Raw genomic sequence first — 24326 nt, forward strand, 5'->3', positions numbered from 1 at the left:
GTCATTGATCTTGCACACGCATTTGTTATAAATAGTATCGGAATTACAACTGAACTTTGTAATTTCTAAAAATACACGCTCTGTGTAGAATCATTTCTTGGAACTTACTTTTGCTTGATATTCTGGTGATACCCCAAGTATAAAATTGAAACTATGGGGTCATAATGTCATTTGCCCTTCAAAAATTACACTATTCGTCATAATGGTAATTTCCTATTGACCCCATATTTCCTTGCAAAAATGACACCATGGAGACAATATTAATTTCCCACTGACTCCATATTCTATTGAAAAAATGACATTGTGGGGACATAATGCTAATTTCCCATTGACCCCATATTTCCTTGCGAAAATGACGCTATTGGGCCATAAAGGTAACTTCCAATTCATCCCAGATTTCATTGTAAAAAATGACACTATGGGGTCATAATGTTAATAACCCACTGAACCCATATTTCCTTGCATCGTTAGTATCACACTGACCCCCATATTCCCTTGTAAAAATGGCACTATCGAGTCATAATTCCCATAAAGTGTTTTCCTTCTATGGAGATAGAGGACGTAATGTTAATTTCCCATTATCCCCAAAGTATCAAATTTTATATTGCCTGCTGTGTCAGAAAACACTCCTAATGCTGTACGCTTATAGTAGACAATTTTTAAGTTTCTTACCTCTCCTTCGTCCATATTGGCTCGTTCGTTTGTATCTCACAAGGCGTGGAGTCAGATTAACTAGTTACGTATTGAAAACTACATAAGTGTTCTATTTTGAGTCGGTGGAAAGAACCAATTTACAACGAAAGTAGGATGTATTCCTACGTGATATCAAACGAGTTAATTGCCCCGACTCGGTACAAAGCACTGTATGTAATACATGTTTCCTTGTTATTCAAACATCCTTTTCTTGGAAAAACAAAACAAAAACGGATGTATATCTAATGGAATGTACAACCCATGGATAAACATCCGCGATTAGGTATGTCTGCATCGCTGATATGGTTATTATTTGTTAGCTTTGAACAGTGACCGTCGTTATTACGCTATCAAAGTTTTAAAAAATATATATTTTTTTAAACATCAGGAAATATATTTAATGACACATTTGATAAAAAATTTCAACATTAAATTCATAAATTTAAATTAAGATCTGTATATGCCCGACTGGTAGTAAATACATTAAATAATTATGACGAGTGATATTATAATGTTATATTACGTTATGTTAGATTTACATATTGTTATGTTATATTTACATATTATATTATATTTACGGGGCTTGTGGTTTACGATACATATGTCATGTAATATGACATAAGAAGATCAAAAGTCTTAATTATGGCATTTGAAAGTTTATGAAGATTATGTACAAAACAACTGGTAAACGTCCGTGACTAGGTCTGTTTGCATCGCTTACATGATGAATTACTTATTAGCCTTGTATAGTAATCGTCAGTACTACGGTAGCAAAGTAAAAGAAATATTTTTAAAAACGTCAGGAAATATTATGTAAAATGACACATTTGATTACAAAATTTCAACATTAAATTCATAAATTTAATTATGCTTTTTATATGTGCGAGTTGTAGTAAATCCACTAAATAATTATAACTTATGATATTCTTATGCTATATTACATGGCATATTTATAGTTAACCCCAACCCTCGTAAATTTTAACTGTATGTCCCATGTCTAGAAAACAACTTTTCTAAATTGGAAGGGATGGCATCATTCATTAACTTGCCTTTATATTCTGTTTTACGAACCCACATTGAAACAAAACTCAAGAGTTTTACAATAGTTTTATTTTTGGAGCCCATTGTTCAACATAAGGATGTTGATCAGCCTATCGGGCATGATACACTTTATGTTCCTTAAAAGAGGACGACCCATGACTACACTGTGTGGACAGTAGCCAAGCTGGAAGAAAGAAAATTGTACAGAGTGCAATTTGTAATCACAACTACAAGCACAAAATATATACATTTCATTCAGCAAACCAATAGAGAACTTGCGAAAGTTGACATGGAATCACGAGAAAGATATATGCCCTGATAGTGTTCTCTAGCTTTACCAAGTAAACTACTGCAATACATGATTGGTGCCGAGACGTGAATTCATTTATAGTCATAACCATAAAATATCTTCAAAGAACAGCGCATTACAGCAGAAACATACTCAAAAATAAGGTACCGCGTTTGAAAGCTAGAAAACGGAGGTAAATATTAAGAAAACCTGCACGTGGAAAAGAGAACGAATCAACACCATCAAGCACTTCACTTTGCACTGTCAGGAAAAGTGATGTCCCTGTTTTAGAACTGGATGGCGATGAACCAGGTGAACATATCAACGATACATATTGTGATAAGCTCAATAGCCAGGAGAAAGAACCAAGCATTGTGGACGACAGTATAACACAGGTGAAACAGGTATATATAATCTTAAGCAGTGTCTAGCGATTCATGTTGAAAATAGTACCGAAGCAGAAAATAAACAAATATGTAGCTCCGATTGTAAATTAATAGAAAAACCAACCAAAAAAATTAAAAATATGGGAAGTTGCAACATTAGCATGTCTTTCTACCATGATACTTGTGTTCGTTTTAGCCAAAACTGACTCAGTATGATTATGGTTCTGTACTCAATGTAGAAAACTCCTAACGGCTTGAGAGCGGATCATACTTCGATAGATGAATTACATGCATGTACAAAGGACATTTTAATCCAAATACAGACTCTGTCAAACAATATAAAAAAAATTTGTAAACATAAGAACGCATGACTGTGTATGAAGAATCAATTTAAAATCGATTTAAAGAAATCAAACAGCAAATATTAGATGCCAAATATAAAATAGATACGAAAACGGTTGTTTTACTAAACAAAACACAAAACGTAATCGAATTGATAAGAATTAATACAAAGTATCCAAAGTCAGAACACCAAGGGGCCTCTCTCCAGACAGACAGGGGGTAAATCAGTAACTGACAAACCAATACACACTTAAGAAAGTTGCGAACAACCGGACTTAAAACACAATTAATTTTACTACATATTCTCTACCTTTGTTTCTCAGTACTGACCTTTTCACTGTGTGACAATCAATACAAATCATATGTTCATCTAAAATACCTTCAAAGATGACTTCACGGTGAAGTTCTTGTCGAAGGTTCACCTGCATTTTTTTAAGAGGCTGGACTGTAAACAAAGCAGCATGTAAACAGAACACAGATTTCACTTTCGGATCATCACCAAGGCCTTATCACTGTGCACTGTCGCCGAAATACACACGGATAACCAAACCCTGAGCTCATATTCTCAAGAATAAACAATTACCTTTAAATATGCATAAAAACATAACCGGGATGAATACAACTGTGAATACCACTTCGTCGTTGAAGAAACAATCCCTGAGTGTTTGACCCCCGGTGGTGCAGTCAACTGTTGGACATTTGTATATACGATGATTCCAAGCTAACCTCGAGTTGACATTGGTGCATGTGGATGACACAACTGGTAATTTTTCTTTGGTGCTTAACAAGATTATATTTTAGTGTTTACGAGAGTCTGGTAATAACACTCTGGCGCAGATATTCGTCATGTGCAAAACTATCACCATCAATGTCATCATCCGCTGTGAATTGGTCTAATACCCCGTCGATAAATTTCGCAACCTCATCACCACGGTCAGAACTCATTAATAACACGCAATGAAAAATCTAATCTTAAACGCAAACACCAAAGACCGTTAAGTATTCAGCAAGATAGATGTGAACTGCTTCTAACTGAATGTCATCTTTAGCTATTAGTCATATTGTTGTCGTATATGTGAAAGATTTTGGAGCACCGGTGTCGTGTTCGTTATGTATTATCATCCGTTGACCAGGCTGGTCATTTATCAATGGTGTTAATTGCCTTCATCCATTATAATAACCGGATATAATAAACAAATACGATCCAGACTCACGCACTATTAAGAAATGAGATTTTGGTTTGTCAAGACCATTTACGTTATCAAAAATAATTAGACCATTTGTTATTTGAAGTTCAGTTATTTCCTCTTGTTTCCTGGCCATTAGTTTTAAGTATCCTGTATATGAACTTGCTATGGGTGGTGATGCCGACAACTCTGCGATCTTTGCATTCATGTGTTGTTTTACAGTTGACTAAAACACTAATGTCTTCCACCGTGGATACTAGTGTCCTTCGTTAAATAACTGACATCTTTAACTGGTGGCTCAAATCATTACAAGTCAAAATTTACAAGTCCAAATTCAAACGATATCGAGATGTAACAACATATGTGAGCCAATGAGTTTAAGGCCATGTTGTCAAATCCAGGTTGACTATACCAGTTTCAGGTGCCCGTGGCACCATCGATGCAATTCATTGTGCATAAAGACACAACGAAAATGCTTGACTAATTTTACCATCGCAAGTAAATCAAGAATTAGTAAATTGGCCCATGGCGTTCTGCGTGTTGTACCGGGTAGTCGAAGTCCTTTTCCTTTTTTCCGTATGCTACAGAAAATCGCATTTTTCAAAGCTATGCCTGATGCAGTTCTGACAGCCCCTAACGTGGCCGCGTTTGCAACCTCTGGAGCCGTTGCTGCTAACAACGCTTGGATCGTAATGGATATATTCCACCGGTCTTGTGCAACTGCATCACCTCTGATTTGGATAATTTTAGCACTGACGTGTATTATGTTTTCTGCATTAAGCTGATTGAGTTCTGTTTGGGCCAGTGTTATGTATATCTATAGTTGTGTAAATCTTGGTAGATGGTTGTGTCCATCTTATATGTAGTTTTTATTTAAGATTATAGATTGTAATGATCATCTAAGGTCAACATATTAGATAGTTAATTTTTGTACACGTATATAAAATTATATTTTAAGAGTGTATAGTATGTAGAATCTGTACATAGTTGATGACTTAGGCGCTTACGACCATTAATAATACTATTAATGATAAGAACTGTTTACTAGTTTTTGGTTAAATCCCACTGGAGGGTTTAGGTCATATGAATAGGTGTTTTGAAATATTAGACTGAGTAGTAGGATCTATCAGGTAGTGTATATTGCTACATATAATTGTAATAGGATCTTGAAGGTGTTTATAAGAAGAGAACTGAGTAATCATATTCATTCTTTTTTTGGATCCGTTCCTATATTGGAATCTTGTTTCATATGTTACAGTCAGTCTGCAGATGTATTTAATGTTGTGCGTAAGTAATTTGAGAGGAAACATTTGTTAGGATTATTGTGTGTAGGCAATTTGAGAGGAAATATTTGTTAGGATTATTCAGTAGAAATAAAAAGTGTTCATTGGACTATACTATTATTCCGGGACTATTGTGAATTATTCAAAGAAGTTGTGGGCAACACCATTCTGACACGTCAGAACTGCTGACGGATCAGTATATTCGCAGTTCTGTAGTTAATATGGAACGTTTAATTCTTTTGGACTTGAATAAAACATGTTAGGATTATTTTGGATTCCATTCATAATACTGTAAGTTACTCTTACATTTTCATTTTATAGCTTTGATCATTCAATTATTTGGTACGTTTTACAAAATTTATTGGTTGTTGCTTCTTTCTGTTATTTTAATTATGACCACAGAGTCGTAACAGTCAACCACGGGACATTTCCAGTCAATTTTGTTGAAGAGAGTTTAAATGTGACCCCACAATTGTTTATATTGCGTCTTCTGTTTTTCAGCTGATTTTCATTAACGCCGATATTCACTTCATGAGAGGTCAATATTATTTAATAAATAAGAAAATAAATTATGAATTTTCCACAGGCGAGTCAAAGACCCTCATCCAACCACTCGCATATGCATACATATTGTTAATGTTTCTAATACAACTCTACCATCAGTGGCACCTAAATCACATCAAATTGCATCTACTCTACATTGCCAGATTTACAATCATCGAATCTGGCAGTCGTTGTTGAGCAACTTCATTAATAATGGTATCACCAACAGCCGGCATTGTTTATTCTCTGGTTATGTAACTGGTACCGATTTTGATGGTGCTCGTAATAAATCTCGTATCAATTAAACCGCTAAAAATCTCCGAGTGTTTAACCCTTATGCAGCAACGTTTTGGATCCTATTAACGACTCGCACTCAACTTGTTTAACGATTGGTGGAGAATGTGAAGTCCATCTCGCGAGCACCTTTGGTGTACCTGTGAACAATCACGAAAAACGTCACCGATGCCAGTTATATTCCTGTGGCAGGGATCTAATAGTCTCTGCAGTTGGTCTGCATTTAGATATTTTGCGAATTGGACACGGTTCTTAGTCTGCCACTTGTTCCACGGTCTATTTTGTTGCCTTTTTAACATCCTCAGCTAATTCAACAATTTCCTTGTTTAATCAGCGGCGCAAATGTTTATTCAAAGCTCTATGTGAGGTCTTCTCTCGCAGGCTGTCGAAACTGTAATATTGTCTTTGACACATTTGCAGACTTCTATAACATTGAAAATCGATTCCTGGTGTTCACGAGATGTTTTACGGCGTCGCATTTCATACTCTTCTATGACATTGCTGGCGGACATTTATAATTGTTATGATTGCAAAATTGTTACGTGAGAGGCGTTCGCATCCAGATCCGCACGATATTTTCCCCCGTTGGAACTGGAAGTTCTGGATGAATCAATAATGAAAAACCTATGTGGGTTGCTTGTGATTCGCGCACACATGCCATGAAATTCATCCTAAGAGTGTTCGGCGGCACACCAAGTCCAGTGAATATTTGCAAGGTAACGAATATTATCCTGTTATAGTTGTCACGGATCACTGTAGGCACAAGTGCGTATCGTTGAGTCAGATAAGGAACTTTGTGCTTTTGTGTCGACCTCCTGAAAATATTTGCGCGGGATTGATATTGGTGCTCAAGCATCACATCGTCGTACACTACAAGATTATTTTCACTTGCATCCAAAGCGTAAATAGGTGTTTCATTGGTGTTGGTAGCCACGACTTTGTCGTCTCGACATTGTCATTCAACGATTTTTGAAATTTTTTAAAAACATCATAACATGGTTGATCACCAGCCGACGGCATAATCCTGTATAACCGAACCCACGTCAGACACATGATCGTTTACTTGGAAAACTATATAAATACGAGTAAGCCATTGTTAATGTTGCATGCAGATAAAAAGAAGCTGAGCCACTGACATCAAAAGATACTACAAGTGTCGCAGATGCATTCGACCACATTTAAGCAAGCGTGCCACTAACATGGCCACGATTATTACAAGTGGATCATGGTAAAGAATTAATGCTGCTGCTTTGTTGGTGAAACATCGGGTACTATTTCGTGTTTGACATACAATATACATCGTGACCGCACACTCTCGGAATGGCTATTCGGTCATCAATACGAGCAAGAACTGTTAATAAAGCCTCAACGACCTATTAAATGGGTAACAAGACTTTTATTTGTCATAGCAGCACAAAACAATGACGCCACGTGTGTAATCAGAACAGCTGATGCGATTCAACAAAGGACTACTCAGAAAATGATTTCACAGTTTACACCGTTGCAACACTCGGAAACAAGTTTTTCGGAATCTGTATGCATTAGGAGTGTTAGAAGGTGCACAACGTTTTACTACTTACCCGGTATTATTATATAGATACATGATATCACTGTTAGGAACAGACGGGTCATATCCGTCATTGTTTGAGGTGTTTGTATACGTGTATATGTGGCTCGCCATAGAAATATCAACTTAAACATATATTGGTCAATGTCGGTGAGCAATTCCAACTTGATTTTGGTGTTTGAAAACAACGTATCCCAAGCCATTCCCGGTGATGAGAAGTAATGTGCAGGATCTAACCTGTACACGTGCATTGCAGTGTCACGACATTTTTAAACAAATCAGTGAGCAGCGATACATCAGTGATGAGATACAAATCGTGATAGTCACTCATGTTTTGACAATCAAATGCCGACCAAACTTTGTTTGAGTGCGCATAGTTGTTGGCATAAATACCTTCACGTGACAGCGATGAATAAAACGCTTCAGTCAATGGCAACTGAGTTTCAGTAAACTTGTTCCAATCGCTCATGCACTCCAATGAATATTCAACTAGTGGTTAGAGCGTCCGCGTAAGGTCGTGGGTTCGATCCCCGGCCAAATCATACCAAAGACTTACAAAAATGGTACTAACAGCTGCCTCGCTGGGCGTTCAGCATTAAGAGGTTAGGGTCAGGACTGGTCGGCCTGGTGTCAGGATAATGTGACTGGGTGGGACATCATGCTACATGTCCGCGACATGATGTCCCAGTGCTAGACATCACTATAAACTGCCACACTGCAGATATCGTAGCGATATGACTGAAAAATTGTTAAAGCTGCGTTAAAAAATCCAAATCACACACACACACACACATCTTGTGACTTTGAGAATTTTACCGGCCGTTCTTTAAAACCTAGCACTATAATTTGTATTATGTTGTGACTAGTTTGGGCTGAAGTTTATTTTCTTCAAATTATTGAATTCAGGTGATTATTTTCTCTAGAAATACAAAGTGCTCTGACAAAATTCTTGGATAAAGACGTTCATTGGAATTTATACTGAATTCAAACCTGGAATTATATTTGTGTGATTCAACAAGAGACTGTTGACACATCAGCACTGCGCTGACCATAACAGACACGTCAACGCCTTCAATTTTGGATCTCAGAGGGACTTGAACTCAGTTTCATTCAGGACGTTTTATTGCTAGGACTTGTGTTTTTAGTTCTTGGATTACAACTGGGATTTATTTCACAATACCGTAAGTTTTTTTTCCCTCATTTTCACTTTGTATTCTAGGGAAATAAATTATTTGTTAAATTTTACAAAGCTTGTTGTCTTCACTCTTTTCTCTTACCTTTTTTAAGAGCATAAACTCGTACCATAGCACAAACATTTAATTAATTGATTTGCTCTTGGATATCTTCATCACCGATGCTTAAATATTCACTCAAATCATCAAAGAATTCATTTGTGTAACTTTCTTCATTTGATGTTGTTGTAAGTCCTCTAATCCAAGTTCTGCGAATACAAAAACATGAATATTTCTCACTCCTCCCAAATCTTGATGAACTTTTCTTCCAACATTATCAACTCAACTATCCCAAATAAATTTATAAAATATATTGTTAATTTCGTTTAGAATTTATTATGAGGATGGTAAGAATAGAAGTATATGGCTTTTTTAGATAATCGTAAACATTTTACAACAGTGATCCAAGAAAATGGTGCAAGGGCTCTTTGAGTTGAAAACTTCACACATATTAAGGTAAACTCAGTCTGACTAATTTGATAACAATGACAAAATCGATCCATCTTTACTTCTAAAGCAGATGATATTAGTTTCTTCAATTAGTAAGTTCAGAAATATCATAACAGTGATACAAAAGATCAAGGGCAGACTTGACGATTTTGCGATTCCCATCCAGGGTAAATATAGGTTTCTTCTGCATAGTCAGAGATCAAATATTCTGTCATTATTTTTTTTCTTTGTTATTTGGACTTATTCTTTCTATATGTGCCAGTATATATGCACAAATGATAATTATATATGAAGATAAGGGACCTTCGCCTTCGTGCTCCTTGTATGTAAAACAAAGAAGAGCTGAAGCTAATTACTGTTACACGTGATTGGATATTATTGCAAAATGTTTATATTCAGCTTATAATAGGATACCCACAGCTGAATAAAGTCAAGACATTCTAAATGCAGGAACATGCATCCCAATCAAATACCTTCTCAACGTCAATTAATGATAATAAATTTGTGTTTTTGAATGTAAAACATTCAATTGTACAAGGTTTTGATGTTTTCCCCGAATAATTATATCTTTAATGAAATAATTTTGACCCTCATTTATAAGGTGAGGTAAAACTTTTTTCACTCTGTTATCTATACAAACAGAAGTGTTTCAGAGAAAACATTCGGTAATATTATTAATCTCCAGTTCTGTTTTAGTTTGTCGCTATTCGGTATGCATCTAATTATTTTCTCATTCTGTGTTGATGAAATTTCCCCTATACTGTAATCATAGTTTATAGATCTCACAAGAAAATGACATAAATCCTCAATCGCTCCACAAAAATTCCAGCCAAACAAACTCGGTAGTAATACCGTCTGATGCTGGACTTTTATTGTCCATTATTAACATAGGCATCATTTTACGATTTATAATTTCTTTTCTCAAGGATGCAAAAAATACTTTGTAACATTTTCTGCTTTGTCAATCCATTTTGCTCTAGAACGAATCATAAACCATTTCATTTTATTCTACTTGTATTCTATCAACTCTTCGTTTTACCTGCTCATTTCTATAACTTTTTCTAAAGTTTCATAATATCTTTTAAATTCCTTAATATCCTCAAATAACTATGCATTTTTTAATGTTCTCCTCTTTCTTGTATGTGGCATACGAAATAGTTTTACCGCTTATTTATAATAATAATGTTTCAAATAATAACGGTTCGTTTATCTCAAGTGGTATTTGTCATTCGTCATCTGCAATCTCAAGTGGTTTTTCCGCGTATTGTACTACAACATCATGCACAGTTTGTTTTACCTAGTTTTACATATTCTGCATCTTTCAGTAAAGCATTTTTATACTTCAAATAAGCGTTTCCCTTTGGAAATTTTTATAATTGAAATTTAATATTCACGACAGTGTAATTTGCTCTGTACACAGGTTAGATCAAAGCTTCATTAATATCCACTAAAAGATGTTCTGATACCAAAAAGATATATAACCTAGCTAGTTTTAAAGGGTTTGCTTTCCTGCAGATATAACAATCAAATTCATGACTTAGATCAAGGACTTTTTCCATTGCCTTTGGATAATTCACATGAAAATAATGATACGTTTCTATAGTAGGGTTCATTGCAAGGGTAGAGTCACCTGCAAAATATGTTTTCATTATAGCCATTGCTATCTCTTTATAAAAGACTTATATATATATAATTTTGCGATCCTGATTATCTCCTTTAATGCTATGTACTTTGAATTCAAAATTATTATTTAGTAAAATAGCAACACCCCTTACATTACATGTATTAAAATAAAAGAAATATGCACATCCCCGCGTGAACCTTATGAATTTTTACAAATTCTTAACAAAACGTGCATCTAGTAAAAATATATAAATTGTTGTTTGCTTAGAAAAAATGAAAACCTGTTCTCTTGCTGGGGTCCCTCGTCCCTGGCACGGTATTGTAAAGTTCTGAAAGGCTTCCATTTTGCTATTCAAGAAAAGTTTGATAGTGGACGTACCGGACCAATGTCATCTCCAAATTATGCAGATATTATGTTAAACAAGATAAGACATGGTTGTAGATCAGTACTAGATAACCGTGAAGTTTCACAATGACCATGTAAACAAATTTGATTAGTAAATTTCAAATCATTTAAAAGATCAGTACAAGACCGAAGGTCAATGTAAAAAAAGAAAAAGCTAACTTGTATACCCGTCCTTCAAGTTTAAATTTTGTCAATGTCTTTTGCCTAAATTATAAATATTAAATCCTGTTAGTCTATAATGCACGATTCTCATTGACGTCACGGTGCAGTATAGGGAACAAGAATCGTATGGACTAAAATGAGCTAACTCCTTGCAATACCTATGTATAAGTATATTCATGTGTATGGTATTTAACAAAATTAAGTTTTTATCTGATATTTTAATAAATAATATTCTTTACAGAGTACATTCATGTGTATTACTAACTTTGCAAATCTCGTATAATACAAAACAAAATGCTTCCATAGCAAACTAGGCTTCCGACTATTGCAGTGTGTCATGCCGAATGTTTAAACTTTAAGCAGTAAACTGTTGAGGCAACCAATTTAACTGGCTGCACAATGCTTTAAAAATGTTATTTATGTAGTACAATTGATATTCACACAAAGGAAAAGAAATACTGAATTAATATACCTAAAACTGAGTATTTTTTTATACATTATATTGGTGCTAAAAACAACCCTCTAAAAATACGAACATTATTTAGGCTGTTATTAAAGAAAGGCTGCCAATGCTAAAATGCAAGCATCAGCCAAAGTATCAAAAACAAATTGAATCATGCTAAAACAACACACAAATTAAATGTCCAGGCACAGGGTGTTAAAAAACAAAGTATGGATTAAGGGAGATAACTGCATAGAGTATATGTCTATATGCTATGTGAAAGTAAAGCTTTTAACTGCTCCTTTAATAAAGTGTATTTTTTTTACAGAGTACACAGACACACGCACGGAGCAAATATAAAACGGTTTCCGAACGTTTCTGGCTAAACAAGCTCTTCGTTTAAGGGGGGGGGGGAGGACAATTTAAATATTCAAATCAAACACATAACACAAAATCTGCACAAAAAATTCTAGACTCGTACATGTTAGAATCACTTAGGTCTATCTACAACAGGAGATATAAAATTAAAAAGTTGCGCAAAAATAACAGACAAGCGTGTTATTGTGGCTATCACATAGAGAACCAGGATCTTTTGACCTAATTCTAAATTGTGAACAAAGGACAGAAGCACAGCGTTGACAGAGATCAACGCCGTCAACAGCATTTGGTAAAGAAATCAGGTCCCGGTAGAGTTATGCAGATAGGTTCTGAAGGAAAGATGTTAAGATAATTGTGTATCGGGATAATGGAATAATAATAATAATAATAATAATATTAAAACCAATGCAATCATAATGATATGTACTTACTTGGGTAGATATAAGAGCATAAGTTGTGTCGGGTGCAATACTGATGACTGGCTTCAGTTTTGTTAAGACTACAAAGGGAGTGTATTTTTATTGAAGAAAACTCTCCATACGTTTTCAGTTGTAGTATCCAGTATCGTTCCTTATTGTAAGTTGTCTGTCCACCCCAGTTTAGATTCAGTAGGTGATATCTCGACGGACTCGACTGAATGTCCATTCGAGTTGTAATGGTTGGCGACTTGCGCGTTGATTTTGTTGCGAATGTGGCTTTTGTGATTATTCATTCGTTTTCTGAAATAATTGTTTTTCCAACATACTGAATGGCACAGCTATTGCATGTCAGAAAATAGATTGGTTTATTGGCTCGACATCCTAACTTCTAACTGATCGTGTAATTAACTCCTGTTTTAGAGCTTTGGAAAGATTTGGCCTCGGGTATATACTTACAAATTAGTCAACGATTGTCTTTGCAACTGTATGTGTCGGAATCTGTAGTCTTGTTTGAAGTTACCCTTGCTTTCCCTCAGTTTGTCTTATTATTTGTTCTTCGTGGGCCTCTAACACAGATATCTGCTCTCTCTCTCTCTCTCTCTCTCTCTCTCTCTCTCTCTCTCTCTCTCTCTCTTGCTAGCGCTAATAATTTCAGAATGTAACTGCATGCTCTTTTCGACATCATTCATTCTACATTTCAAGTCATCCATATCAGAAGAGAAAGTGACTTTAACTTGCTCTAACTCATCTTCCATGTCAGCAAATAGACTCAGGAATTTTGTTTCTATCCTATACAACTTCTCGTTTGGTGATACTTTCAAGGCGCCAATTCCTTTGTTCATCCTAACTAGCATTTCTATTATTTCAACCTTGATTTCTTTTCAACACTGGAGGCCTCCAATATCTCTCCAACTTGCGACACAATTGCCATGGCACAGGAAAACACGTTTACCTCCAGTAAAAATGATCTTAATATATAATCTAAAATGAGGTAGGCCTAAAGACAATTACTGACCTAGGCCAAACACGCGATATAGATATACATAACATATAATCATGGATAAATGCCAACACACAATACAAATTTAAGATAGATATCATGACATGGCAGTGTCTGTCACTTACATATCAGTTCTAACTTAACAGTTTATGTGATCTGTGTGTTTTTTTTCTTCTTTCTAAGTTTACACTGAATTATCCACCAAATCCTCAATACGCTCTTTTAAGAATACAAATTATCAATGAATACATAGACCTTTAAAGGCACTGAGGAAGACCCCTGTTCATGTAGGGACTGCGGTCATCACCTGACTGTATCTACACCAGTCGATTATCAGGATCCTTTCTTCAGCTGTGGAAAAGGCCAATGATACCATTTCTACAAGAATGTTAACAATCTACAACTTGATCGCTCCAGTTCCAGACCAGAGAGCATGGCTATCAGACACCTTCAGTCAGAAGTGGGCTCACCTGTAGGCATAAACATCCCGCAATTCAGAAACAGGACTTCTGTCAACGATCCCCTTGACACGCTAGTAGGCTTTACTCATGGAATTACCGCTGAGGAGGGATTTACTGTTGCACACAGATGGAGACTCCTTCACAATGATCCACAGATTATCCACATTTATGCTTATCAATCGATCTATCCGTCAGGATTACAGCGGCCATCTGGAAAATATTGGTATCTCTCCTCTTCCTGAAAGGTTAGTAGTATCAACATGGGATTTTCCGTAAAAGACTTCTTATGATGCCTATCTGGTCATAAATTGAAATAGTGGCCATTAAGAAAATTTTGTTATCGCTACTCATCCTGAATCAAAAGTAATTTGTACCAGAAGACTTCTTAAAACGCCTAGAGTATCCTAAATGATGTCCAATATGATCATCGCAGTGACAATCTTAAAAATTATATTATTTATACTCTTCCTGAATGGATTGTCACATCAACATGGGGGTTTCATTCGAACACTTGTTATGATATATATTTGGTCGGAAATGAAAGTGGTATCGATCTGATTTACAATATAGCCACTACAGCTGCGTGACAATTTTACGGTGGACAGAATCGATAGTAGTATCGACCACACACGCGAAGATGTCACATTGTTGTTTCTTGAATGTAACAGAAGTAGGGGATATTCCCTCCTCCGAGAAAGTCCACCTGGGCAAGGTTAGCGCGTTTTGTTTGCTCGTATCAAACCCTGTGGTAAATGGGTGTTTTTCTGAAATACCTGTCATTATTCACGGACAAATCCACATTGAGGAGCAGATGAATATATTCCATAGATTAGTGGCAGCGCAGTGGACTTACCACGCTGAGAATTGTATGCATGTATACACTCCAGATAGGATCCGTTGCTCTTGTTGCACTGCCCTCAAGTTTGCCAGGTTCGTATAAATACCTGACTGTCACGTTGCTGCCCAGCACTGGTTATTGTAATTGATTTCCTGGCGATTTTTGTCCTGGTATGTGTTTTCTCGCAATTGCATCGATGGGTTTTATGTTAAATCCTCTCGTGACCTCGTTGTTTAACGCGACCGTAACGTGTGGTAGTCTCCCAATCCATTTAAGAGATCTGTCTTTCCTCAGGAATTCGTGCGCGTATTGATGTCCAAACAGTCGCTGTGCAAGTGTTTGATTAAATCGATAAACGATTGCCTGATCGCGATGTAACGCGGTGTGTCCACGTTTGATTTTGACGTTAAGTTGCTACATCAGTGTTGTTACTGCACCGAGAAATTCGTTTCCAGGATCAACCTGTAGCTACTGTGGCCAACGTAGACCGCCACGCCAAAAAAGTTCGGTCCAATGCGTCTCCGACTTCAGTCGCAGTTTTAGTCGACACCGGCTCCGCTTCTTTGTCCCTGCTTGCAAGGTCTACGACCGTAAGTGCCTATTTGCATGTGCGCCGTTTACGTGATATGCCAACGACGTCAAGTGGTAAAAACAATGTATCTGCCTAATGAACTTCCTAGGGCGTGCTGACATCAAACCGTCCATGCTGAATCGTTTTGGTTCGTGGCAGATAAATGTGCCATATGGCCTGTCGTGACAATCAATCTGCGAAAACAGCACGCGTGACACCTCTTTCATCGGCTAGTTTGCTAATCGCTGATACGCCTCTCCAATATCCTCTTTGATAACAATAAATCGACTCTATTGTGTAATTGTCGGCCATTAATTACCAGCTCCTAACACTATTTTACTTTTCATCGCCGATCTTATCAACCTGTTCGCGAGTGATTCTCGTATGTTTTTATCTTTTATCGACTTCAGTGTGTGAATCAAGTTGACTACCGCGATATGTTGTTGTTGCAGATCTTTCGATCGTTCCGGTGGCCTAGTGGTTAGAGCGTCCTCCGCGGATGCGGGAGGTCATGGATTCGATCCCTGGCTGAGTCATAACAAAGACTTATAAAAATAGTAATAACAGCTGCCTTGCTTGGTGCTCAGCATTAAGAGGTTAGTATTAGGAGTGATTGGCTTGGTGACTTGGTGGGACGCGATGCAATATGTGCCAGACATCACTATAAACTGTCACACCGCAGACGATGTGGCGATCTATTATATCCATAATATTTGTACAATATTAACGTGATTGACTTCCAGCGTTACGCGAGCAGGTACCGGTCAGGCATCATCCATATTTATTAAATTCCATTCAAGCTCTCATAATTGATTCTTCCGGTTCTGGTAAAACTCAGTTGTTGAACAACTTGATAATGAGGTGTCTCAGATGGAACAAACTTTATTTAGTAGTGACATCCGCAGATTACCACGACGTTCTTAAGGAATTTAGTGAATCGGAGGAGAGTCTGGAAAGCAACGACGTTATTGAATTATCGCTGACATCGATGATGCTCCGTCCGTCGAGGATCTTGACAGGGATATCAACAATCTGTGGGTTTACGATGATGTTATGTTTGTCAAACAAACAAATCCAACCAGAATATTTTCACGAGGCAGACATAAAACACAGATGTCATTTAAGTGACACAGCGGTACACTTAGATCCCCAAATTTAATAGAGATAACTAAATTTTTGGTTATTTTCGACGGTGTTGACAAACACACACGCTTTTAAATATTTATCAGATATGTTGTCCCGGTCGCATGGACACAAACAAGTTCAAAAACTTCTTTACACATGCTCAGAAAGCCCCGCATGGATCTACCACAATCAGTTTACATGATCCAGCAGCACGCTATGAATAGGTCTCGAGAAAATCTATTATTAAAGAAATACATTTGTTGTATAATGAACCAAGAAAATATTAACGAGATTATCTCTGAGATCAAGCAATTACAGCAAGATGGTCTCGCGCTTCAACTCCATGTTGAAAAAGTCAACGACGATATTGAGATGATACCTGAAGAAGGCATATACACACTAGCGGCAGAGTATATATTTATCAAATTACTCCAGGGCGAAATGGAGTCGTCACTGGCAGATTTACAGGAACAACATAAGATTCCTACATTTTTTCCACTGGCAAGCGCCATTCAGGACATACGATCAGAGATGTCTCGGCAATATGAAACTCGTGCGGCTGTAAGTGCGCGTGCGAGACGGCTAAAGAAACTCGTGTTGGAATCCGTTAGGATTCCAGATTTTGAATCCACCAAAGAATCCATAGAATAGCAAAGTCATCGGTACCAAAATAAAATTGGGATAGCAAAAAAAAAAAAAAAAAAAAAAACGACAAAAATGTTTTTTTGTTCTTTTTCTTGGCGGAGAGAAGCTTAGCAATGATCTATTCCAGGCTTGTGATTATTTCTGTGTTCATTATTATTATGTATATAGCGTATTCTAAATGTGGCGGTGGTAACGTTGGCAACGGCGAGTTTGCATTCTTGCGATACCGATAATAAATATCCCTGAACACAGCAAATGCATTGTCTGATATTGCAACGTCGTTTAACCCGGCTGACAGTATCGACGTTATATTTATACATGCATGCTTTGCTGTGTACGTTATTTCTGCGTGCTGATGTAAATTCTTGCTGGCACATGTAGATATTTTTTCGAGATGATATTGAGGATATGAGCGAGCCGACGACAGCAGTTACACCGATTGCAATCACGGGCGATATCACGTGCGTCGCTGATAGCATGCCTGTTAACATCGTTGTTTCAGCGATCAGCGAGAAAACCGCGTCAATGATGATGATTCGTCCGCCATATGTTTTCTGTTTTGTCATGTTCTTGTCGATGAATTCTTTCAGCGATTCCTTCCACGCACACGCTTAATTATACCAGAATATCTGTGTGCGATTCATTATGGTACATACTAAATTACCAATTGAGGTGTTTGTGCGACACATTCCAGACACCACCAATGAGTCTTCGCGGTTAAGACTTTATCTGCTGTTTCCAGGATGAATGTTTCCTCTGCATTTTTATATAACACGACTGACACGTTCTGGGAAATCCATCGGTGGAATAACGCCATAAGCATTTGGCGAATATCCTATATTTAGCGGCGCTAAATACTGAGAGCCTGCATACCCCGATGACCTCAATGGTATCTTTGAGGGAGTTGTTTTGTTGCGACCACGTTGCTGATCAAGACGCTACTATGTATGACGCGTTGATGATTGGAGTCGTATAAATTACACCAGTGGAAATCTTGCTGATTTTTCTCGGCGATTTCATCAAGTCTTGTGTGAATTTCAGTGAGACTAATGTCGACGAAATTTGGAACTCCAAAGAATCCATTGATGATTCTACTTATGGCTCCTCGAAAATTCGTAAACACGGTCATGTGACTATTATATTCAGCTCTGAATATTGCCAGTCCTTCATTGATTATTGCGACGTCGTTGTTGTCCATGATTCTAGTTCTTTCAAATTAGAAATAATATTTTTGCCCATGTTGAGTTCACCTGTCATTATACCTCCGGCTTTAGCAACACGTCTGCTGAGATCAATGTGGATAATCGTGAGTGATACACCTGAGTCTTTGATTCTTCCATCACCGGTAAGAATCACGATGTTATTGATGGTTGCACATGAAACTCGCAGGATAATATCAACCCATTTAATCTTGTTGATCCTGAAAAACAACAACCTCATCCAGATCAATATCGGCGAGAAGCAAAATATCGGTAACTTCATCTCGTGTTGCAGACGCCGACATATTAATGCTAACCTCGGACTTGCCTTTAGGAGATCTTCTGTAAATATCTACCATTATAAGCCATTAACCTGCTTAAAACGGCAGGCGGTGTATTTATGCACTACTTCATGAGCGGAAGTCTGATGACCTTGACACTGCGTCAAGCACGGCAGGTACTTCTGGACCGCATATTGTTGGATCAGTTATTGTCAGAGTTGGTAATGTTGAAAATCAGATTGGAGTTATTCACACTCTGTTGACATATTTTGACATATTTTAAAAATTCCATTGGTGATACCAGTCCATGCGAATATAAATAAATAGCGCTACGTGGGTCAACAGCGTATGCAACTCAGTGAGTACCTGGACCAGAACGAATAATGATACCAATTTCAACGTGGTTTGGTTTTTCTCTTCAACTGATCGGGCATTAAAACGCCTCTGACGTTTTTTATGTTTAATGGCCGATCAACATCTAGTAAATAGAAATTGGACATGGGGAACTTTAACAAAGAGTCCCAGGGAATCTCAGATCTTGACCGTACCACGTTTCTGGTAATCTTAGACCCCCTTTATTTCTTCAGGTCTTTAATCCGTGTCGGGACATTCCGTGTCCTGTTGCCTTTTTTTAACGCCATGGCGGCAGCTGTGAAGCTGCTTTTGCAACAGCTTGAGCTGCAGCGGAAATATGCCACCGGCCTTTGCTGTGTCGCTGATTGCATTCGCGGAAAATTCAAGTCGAACGCCGGGTTTTGATTCCTTGGCGTCATTGTAGTGTTTCAGCTAACGTTCTGTCAGTGATAACTTATTTGGGCCTTGCAACGCCGCTGGTTTCAGGTATATTTTGCCCCAGAATTCTTCTTTGATGCCCATTGCAACTTTTTAGTCTGACTGGCTGTCTGAGTAAAGTTGACATGATGATATGACATCATAATATCATGAATGATCTAATTACATATTTTCTATGGGCGCATCAAAGACTCTCATTCGTCCGCCAACACCTTCAAGCAACATTGTTTTATCTGACAGTATGACAGCGATTGCTCTGCAACCACCAGGACCAGCCGGTATATCGTTCACAGTAGCTAGCACGTGTATATCTACGACAGATTGTCTGAACAAAACCAGATATTCAAACGAAAACTAATAGATTGGATACAGTGTTAAGAAACCACGCTTGAGATATCTGCAAACCAAACTCAGCATTCCGCTTACGCCCCACGAATATCAATATCATGAAATCAAACTATGATATGCCCGTGCTACGTTGTTTTGTTCGAAATTCAGTTTTATGTTTTCGGGTGGTTTCTGATATCCGTTTATTCTCAGTGAAGTCGTGGTAACTGTTAAACTGTCAAACACCATTGGGTTTATTTCTTGATTTTTTAAATCTTGTGTTATCTTGAAACGAAACGAGTTAATGCCGTGGTGCTGCAATTCCCTGCTGAGATGCTATCTGCCATAGAAGTGAATTTTCTGTGCTTGTAACTGAATCTGTGGTCATTGTCAGCCACGACGACGTTGATTTACCACCACTATCCATGAACGCGAGTTTTGTTAGTATTACTTTATCGACCAAACTGCGTCGTTGTCGGTGGATTTTCGAACAAACTCAACCTTGCGTTTTGCCCCAAATATAACTTTCCTAACATGTCTGCAGAATCGAAAAATATTTGAAAGCAGTACCACACAGCTAAATCTTTCTTGAGCATCAGTTTGAGATCGTCGGACTGCAAATCACAGCTTAAATTCTGGATTAGTGCCATGGGCTACCGGGTTTACGTCGGAGTCCTTAGCGTCAACGAAGTTTCTTGGTTGTCTTATGTCATACTGTGTGTGGTCAGGATGGTCAGTAATATCCTTTGAGAACATCATTGATGTACCAGCAGACCTTGAATAATCATAGGAATATCTTGCAAGACCGATTATCATCGTAGCAACATCAACGTCAATGTGACATACTTTGATTTGTGTACTATCAATCATTGTCACAGCACTTTTAAATAACGCCATAACACCATCATTAACGAATCCGCGTTTGTCCTTAATATGGCCGGGTAAGACGGGCCAGACCATTACCCGTTATTAGGTTTGCGGTTATATATATTTTTTTTATGTCGTCTGCTGCTTCTTTTGTCAGAGATGACCCGCCAGCTCATTAATTCAACCTCTCGTTTGCGGCTTGATTTATTATCTTGCTGACATCACGTCGGTGCTGCGAAGTTTAACCGGTGGTGGCCGCATTGCTTGTGGTCTGAATACCCTCTTTGATCTCCGATGATGTTTAACCAACAACATCATCAACAGTGAAAATACCCTTATCACGAGCAACTTTGATGGCTTTCATGCCTAAATGTTTTGCAATCGGAATAGCTTTTGGGGCCATCCTTCTGAAAAAACCCCGAATAATATCGCCGAGTCCATCTCCGTAGATCGCGCTGTAAACAGGTATTCGTGAAATTATCACCCTGAAGCTTTCATGTCCACGTTAGATATTGTTTATAATCATGCTGTTTTGTTATCGCCGATCTAATTGATCACTCACTGTAGCAATCGTGGGTAATTTCATCGGTCAGTTCGATTGACGCTGCTGTCCATGACAAACATTAGCTGCTTTATTGATGATTTATGGGAGTTATTGCCGGCTCGTCTTCCACCAATCAGAATTTCCAGTCGATCAACATCAGCGAGGATATTATTTGGACAAAGTTTATCCTGAATCACCGGCAAGGTTTGTTTTTAACGACGTCGATAGCAAAAGGCGAGGCCATTTCCGATTTTCTCTTTCCTCTTGTTGTTTTAGACCCATGTTTTTCTTCTTTCTTCTTTCGCTTTTTCAAGCTGACGCTCAACTTTGTATTGAGCTTGTGTCATTTTTTCATTTACTCTATCAGCATGCACATCTACTAGTCGTCTAAAATTGTTAAAATCTGCATTATCAACTTTGGCCTGGTTAGCACCGGAAAAAATGCGATATGTATATTTAAGTCAGTCATGACGGCTTACATTTTTACTATGTTCAGGTTTCGTTTATTTTTCTTTTTCATCTCATCCAAACGCGGCAATATAAAGTATTTTGGTTTTATCCGTGACTCGGTAGATTTATCCATCATACTGATTTTAACTTTTGGTGGTGGTGGTTTAATGTCTCAAGAATTTTCTGTATTGCCTCAGTTGCTGTTCGACGATTGGTTTAAATAGCTGCTCTGTACCTTCTAGAAATTCCACGTGAGCTTCCTGACATTGTTTCAGCTGCTGTTTTACAGAATCACGGGCTGGAAGATATTTCTTAATATCCTCCCAGTCGTTTCTGCACGAGATCCCATGATAAGAGCAGAATCACTCATTATTATTGTGTTACAGCAACTATTTAATTACAGATTACTAAGTCAGTTGACGTAAACGATTTCAGTGTATCAGAAAATAATTTTGTTTACCGCAGCGAATTGCCGAAATTTTAATTCGACTCATAGACATAACCCGGGCGACATGTCAATAATAACTGTGATAAATTGATCGCTGATAATGGTACATGTGGTTTTCAGCCTCAGGGAAAACTAATACATGTTGTGAAACCGAAATGCTCAGATAATTAATAAATGTGTGTAGACTAATTTTTGATCTATCTTAAACTGGCAAAATTTGAAGGGCACCCCATGAATGGACCCCATAAATTGGGAATAAACTAAATTGGCACAAAGAAAATTCTCAGCTCTTGCTGTTTTGTTTTTTTTTTTTTTTTTTTTTTTGTTTTTTATGCTGCACGAAACTCCAAAGGAAGGCATTTTAACGAAAATTATTTATGCCAAATAAAATAATAACAAAACCTCAGAATTGAGTAACCTGGTTAATTACTGGTCGTCAGGTCGCCCCCCCCCCCGCCTTATAATGCGTGTTTTTGAGGTTGTCCCACCTCTTTTATGAATAGTAACCATGCTTACATACAAGCCTCGGATTGGCTTTTTGAATAGTTAATGAGTCAACGTCACTTTACTGAAAAATATAATTTTTTTAGTCCCCGGGGCCTTGATGAAGGGGTCTGCCCAAAAAAAGTCGTCACCACTTCTTTTTTTTTATTTTTTTGGAAGGGGGAGTCAGTCTTTCATACAGGCATCGTATTGGCATTTGGATAGTTTAATGAGTCAACGTCACTCAGCGAAAACATTTTTGTTTAGCCCCTATTTGCAAAAAGGGGCCTTCATGAGCCCCCCTCCCCGTCAAAAGAAAATTGGTCACTATTTATATTTGGTCTCTCTCTTCTGCTGCTGGTGCGATCTGGTTTAGCCTTTCTGGAGATGTTAAAATTATGCATACACAGCTTAATCGAGATTAACTCATCTGTTGTAGAGAAGAAGAAAATGTTTTTCACGGGGTTGCTGTAAAGGCTACACCGTTGCTAAGGAAGCCAGCATGTATAAATATCTGATAAGGCATAACTTAAGAAACATTCCTACCACGTTTGATCTAAAATTACCCCAGCCGGAATGGCATTGAAAGGCATTACGATTGTTAGTAACGTTTCGTTTGTCCAATTCCATTGAATACCACAGAAACGTTGTTGTATTATGTTTTTAGAAAATTATATTTTACCCAAGAGTCGCACAATCAAAATACGTATTCCTAGGTCCATTGATCTCAACTTATTCGACACATCTTTAAAAGAAAATAATTCTAGTATAAATTTCGACTCGTGATTCTCCCCCGCCCCCATGAATGAAATATAACTAACAATGAAATGCATGCAATATTCAATTTATGAAAACGCTTTATTTAATTTTTTACGGAATGTAGACGAAGTTAAAAACAAGTTTTTATCTGGTTTTATGGACGCTATAGTAACCCCAGGGGAGCCATTCCAGTAACAATTCTAATAGATATTTCCAATGAAATACTCATATCGCGTTTGATCGTAATTGATAACGCTGTTTGAAAGAGTTGCAAATAGGCATTTCCAACTGGTTGCTAAGGAATCTACACTACTGATGGAAGAGTCACCGTGAGAGTTTATTCGAAGAAAGATGCCTACCAAGTTTGATCGAATTTCACGACAATACGAGAAAGTCTTACACATGTTAATTTTACGGTCACATATTAATTTTACGGTATGTCATTTTGCTCAGAGATGCGACATGCTAGAGTTGTAATATTTTTGATCAAGCACTTCAATTCACTGAAATGCAAAGAATGTTCTACTGCACCCAGTGCAAGCATTTGTATAATTATCAGTAGCCTTCAAACGGTGGTGGGGGTGAGTGGACGGGGCACGGGTGCCAGAAGTCTTGGGGCACCAAACCCCTTCGGGCCATAATTGTCGCCACGGGGACCATTTACCCTTAGTGCGCCACTGATAATTAATAGTTTAGATTGCGGCTGGTATAGAAAGAATTGAAACAACCTGCTATGGATGATCAGTTATGCTAGGTATAGCCATCTGCGGGTCCTTCAAAATTATTTATGTTTGAAAGT

The 24326-nt window shown here is 37.5% G+C and overlaps 1 protein-coding gene across 1 annotated transcript in view; it reads right to left on the reverse strand.

Annotated features, from left to right (window-relative positions):
* The window catches only part of LOC149808374 (solute carrier organic anion transporter family member 4A1-like), a 95621-nt gene extending 94717 nt beyond the window's left edge, over nt 1-904 (reverse strand). The window contains exon 1 of the mRNA XM_089976384.1: nt 673-904. Coding sequence (XP_089832510.1) covers nt 673-687 — 15 coding nt within the window. The 5' untranslated portion in view covers nt 688-904. The remainder of the gene's footprint in view (nt 1-672) is intronic.
* Nucleotides 905-24326: the final 23422 nt, after the last annotated feature.

This window comes from Sinohyriopsis cumingii, chromosome 1 (genome assembly GCF_028554795.1).
Source record: "Sinohyriopsis cumingii isolate HCF-2022 chromosome 1, ASM2855479v2, whole genome shotgun sequence".
In the NCBI taxonomy this organism is placed as follows: domain Eukaryota; kingdom Metazoa; phylum Mollusca; class Bivalvia; order Unionida; family Unionidae; genus Sinohyriopsis; species Sinohyriopsis cumingii.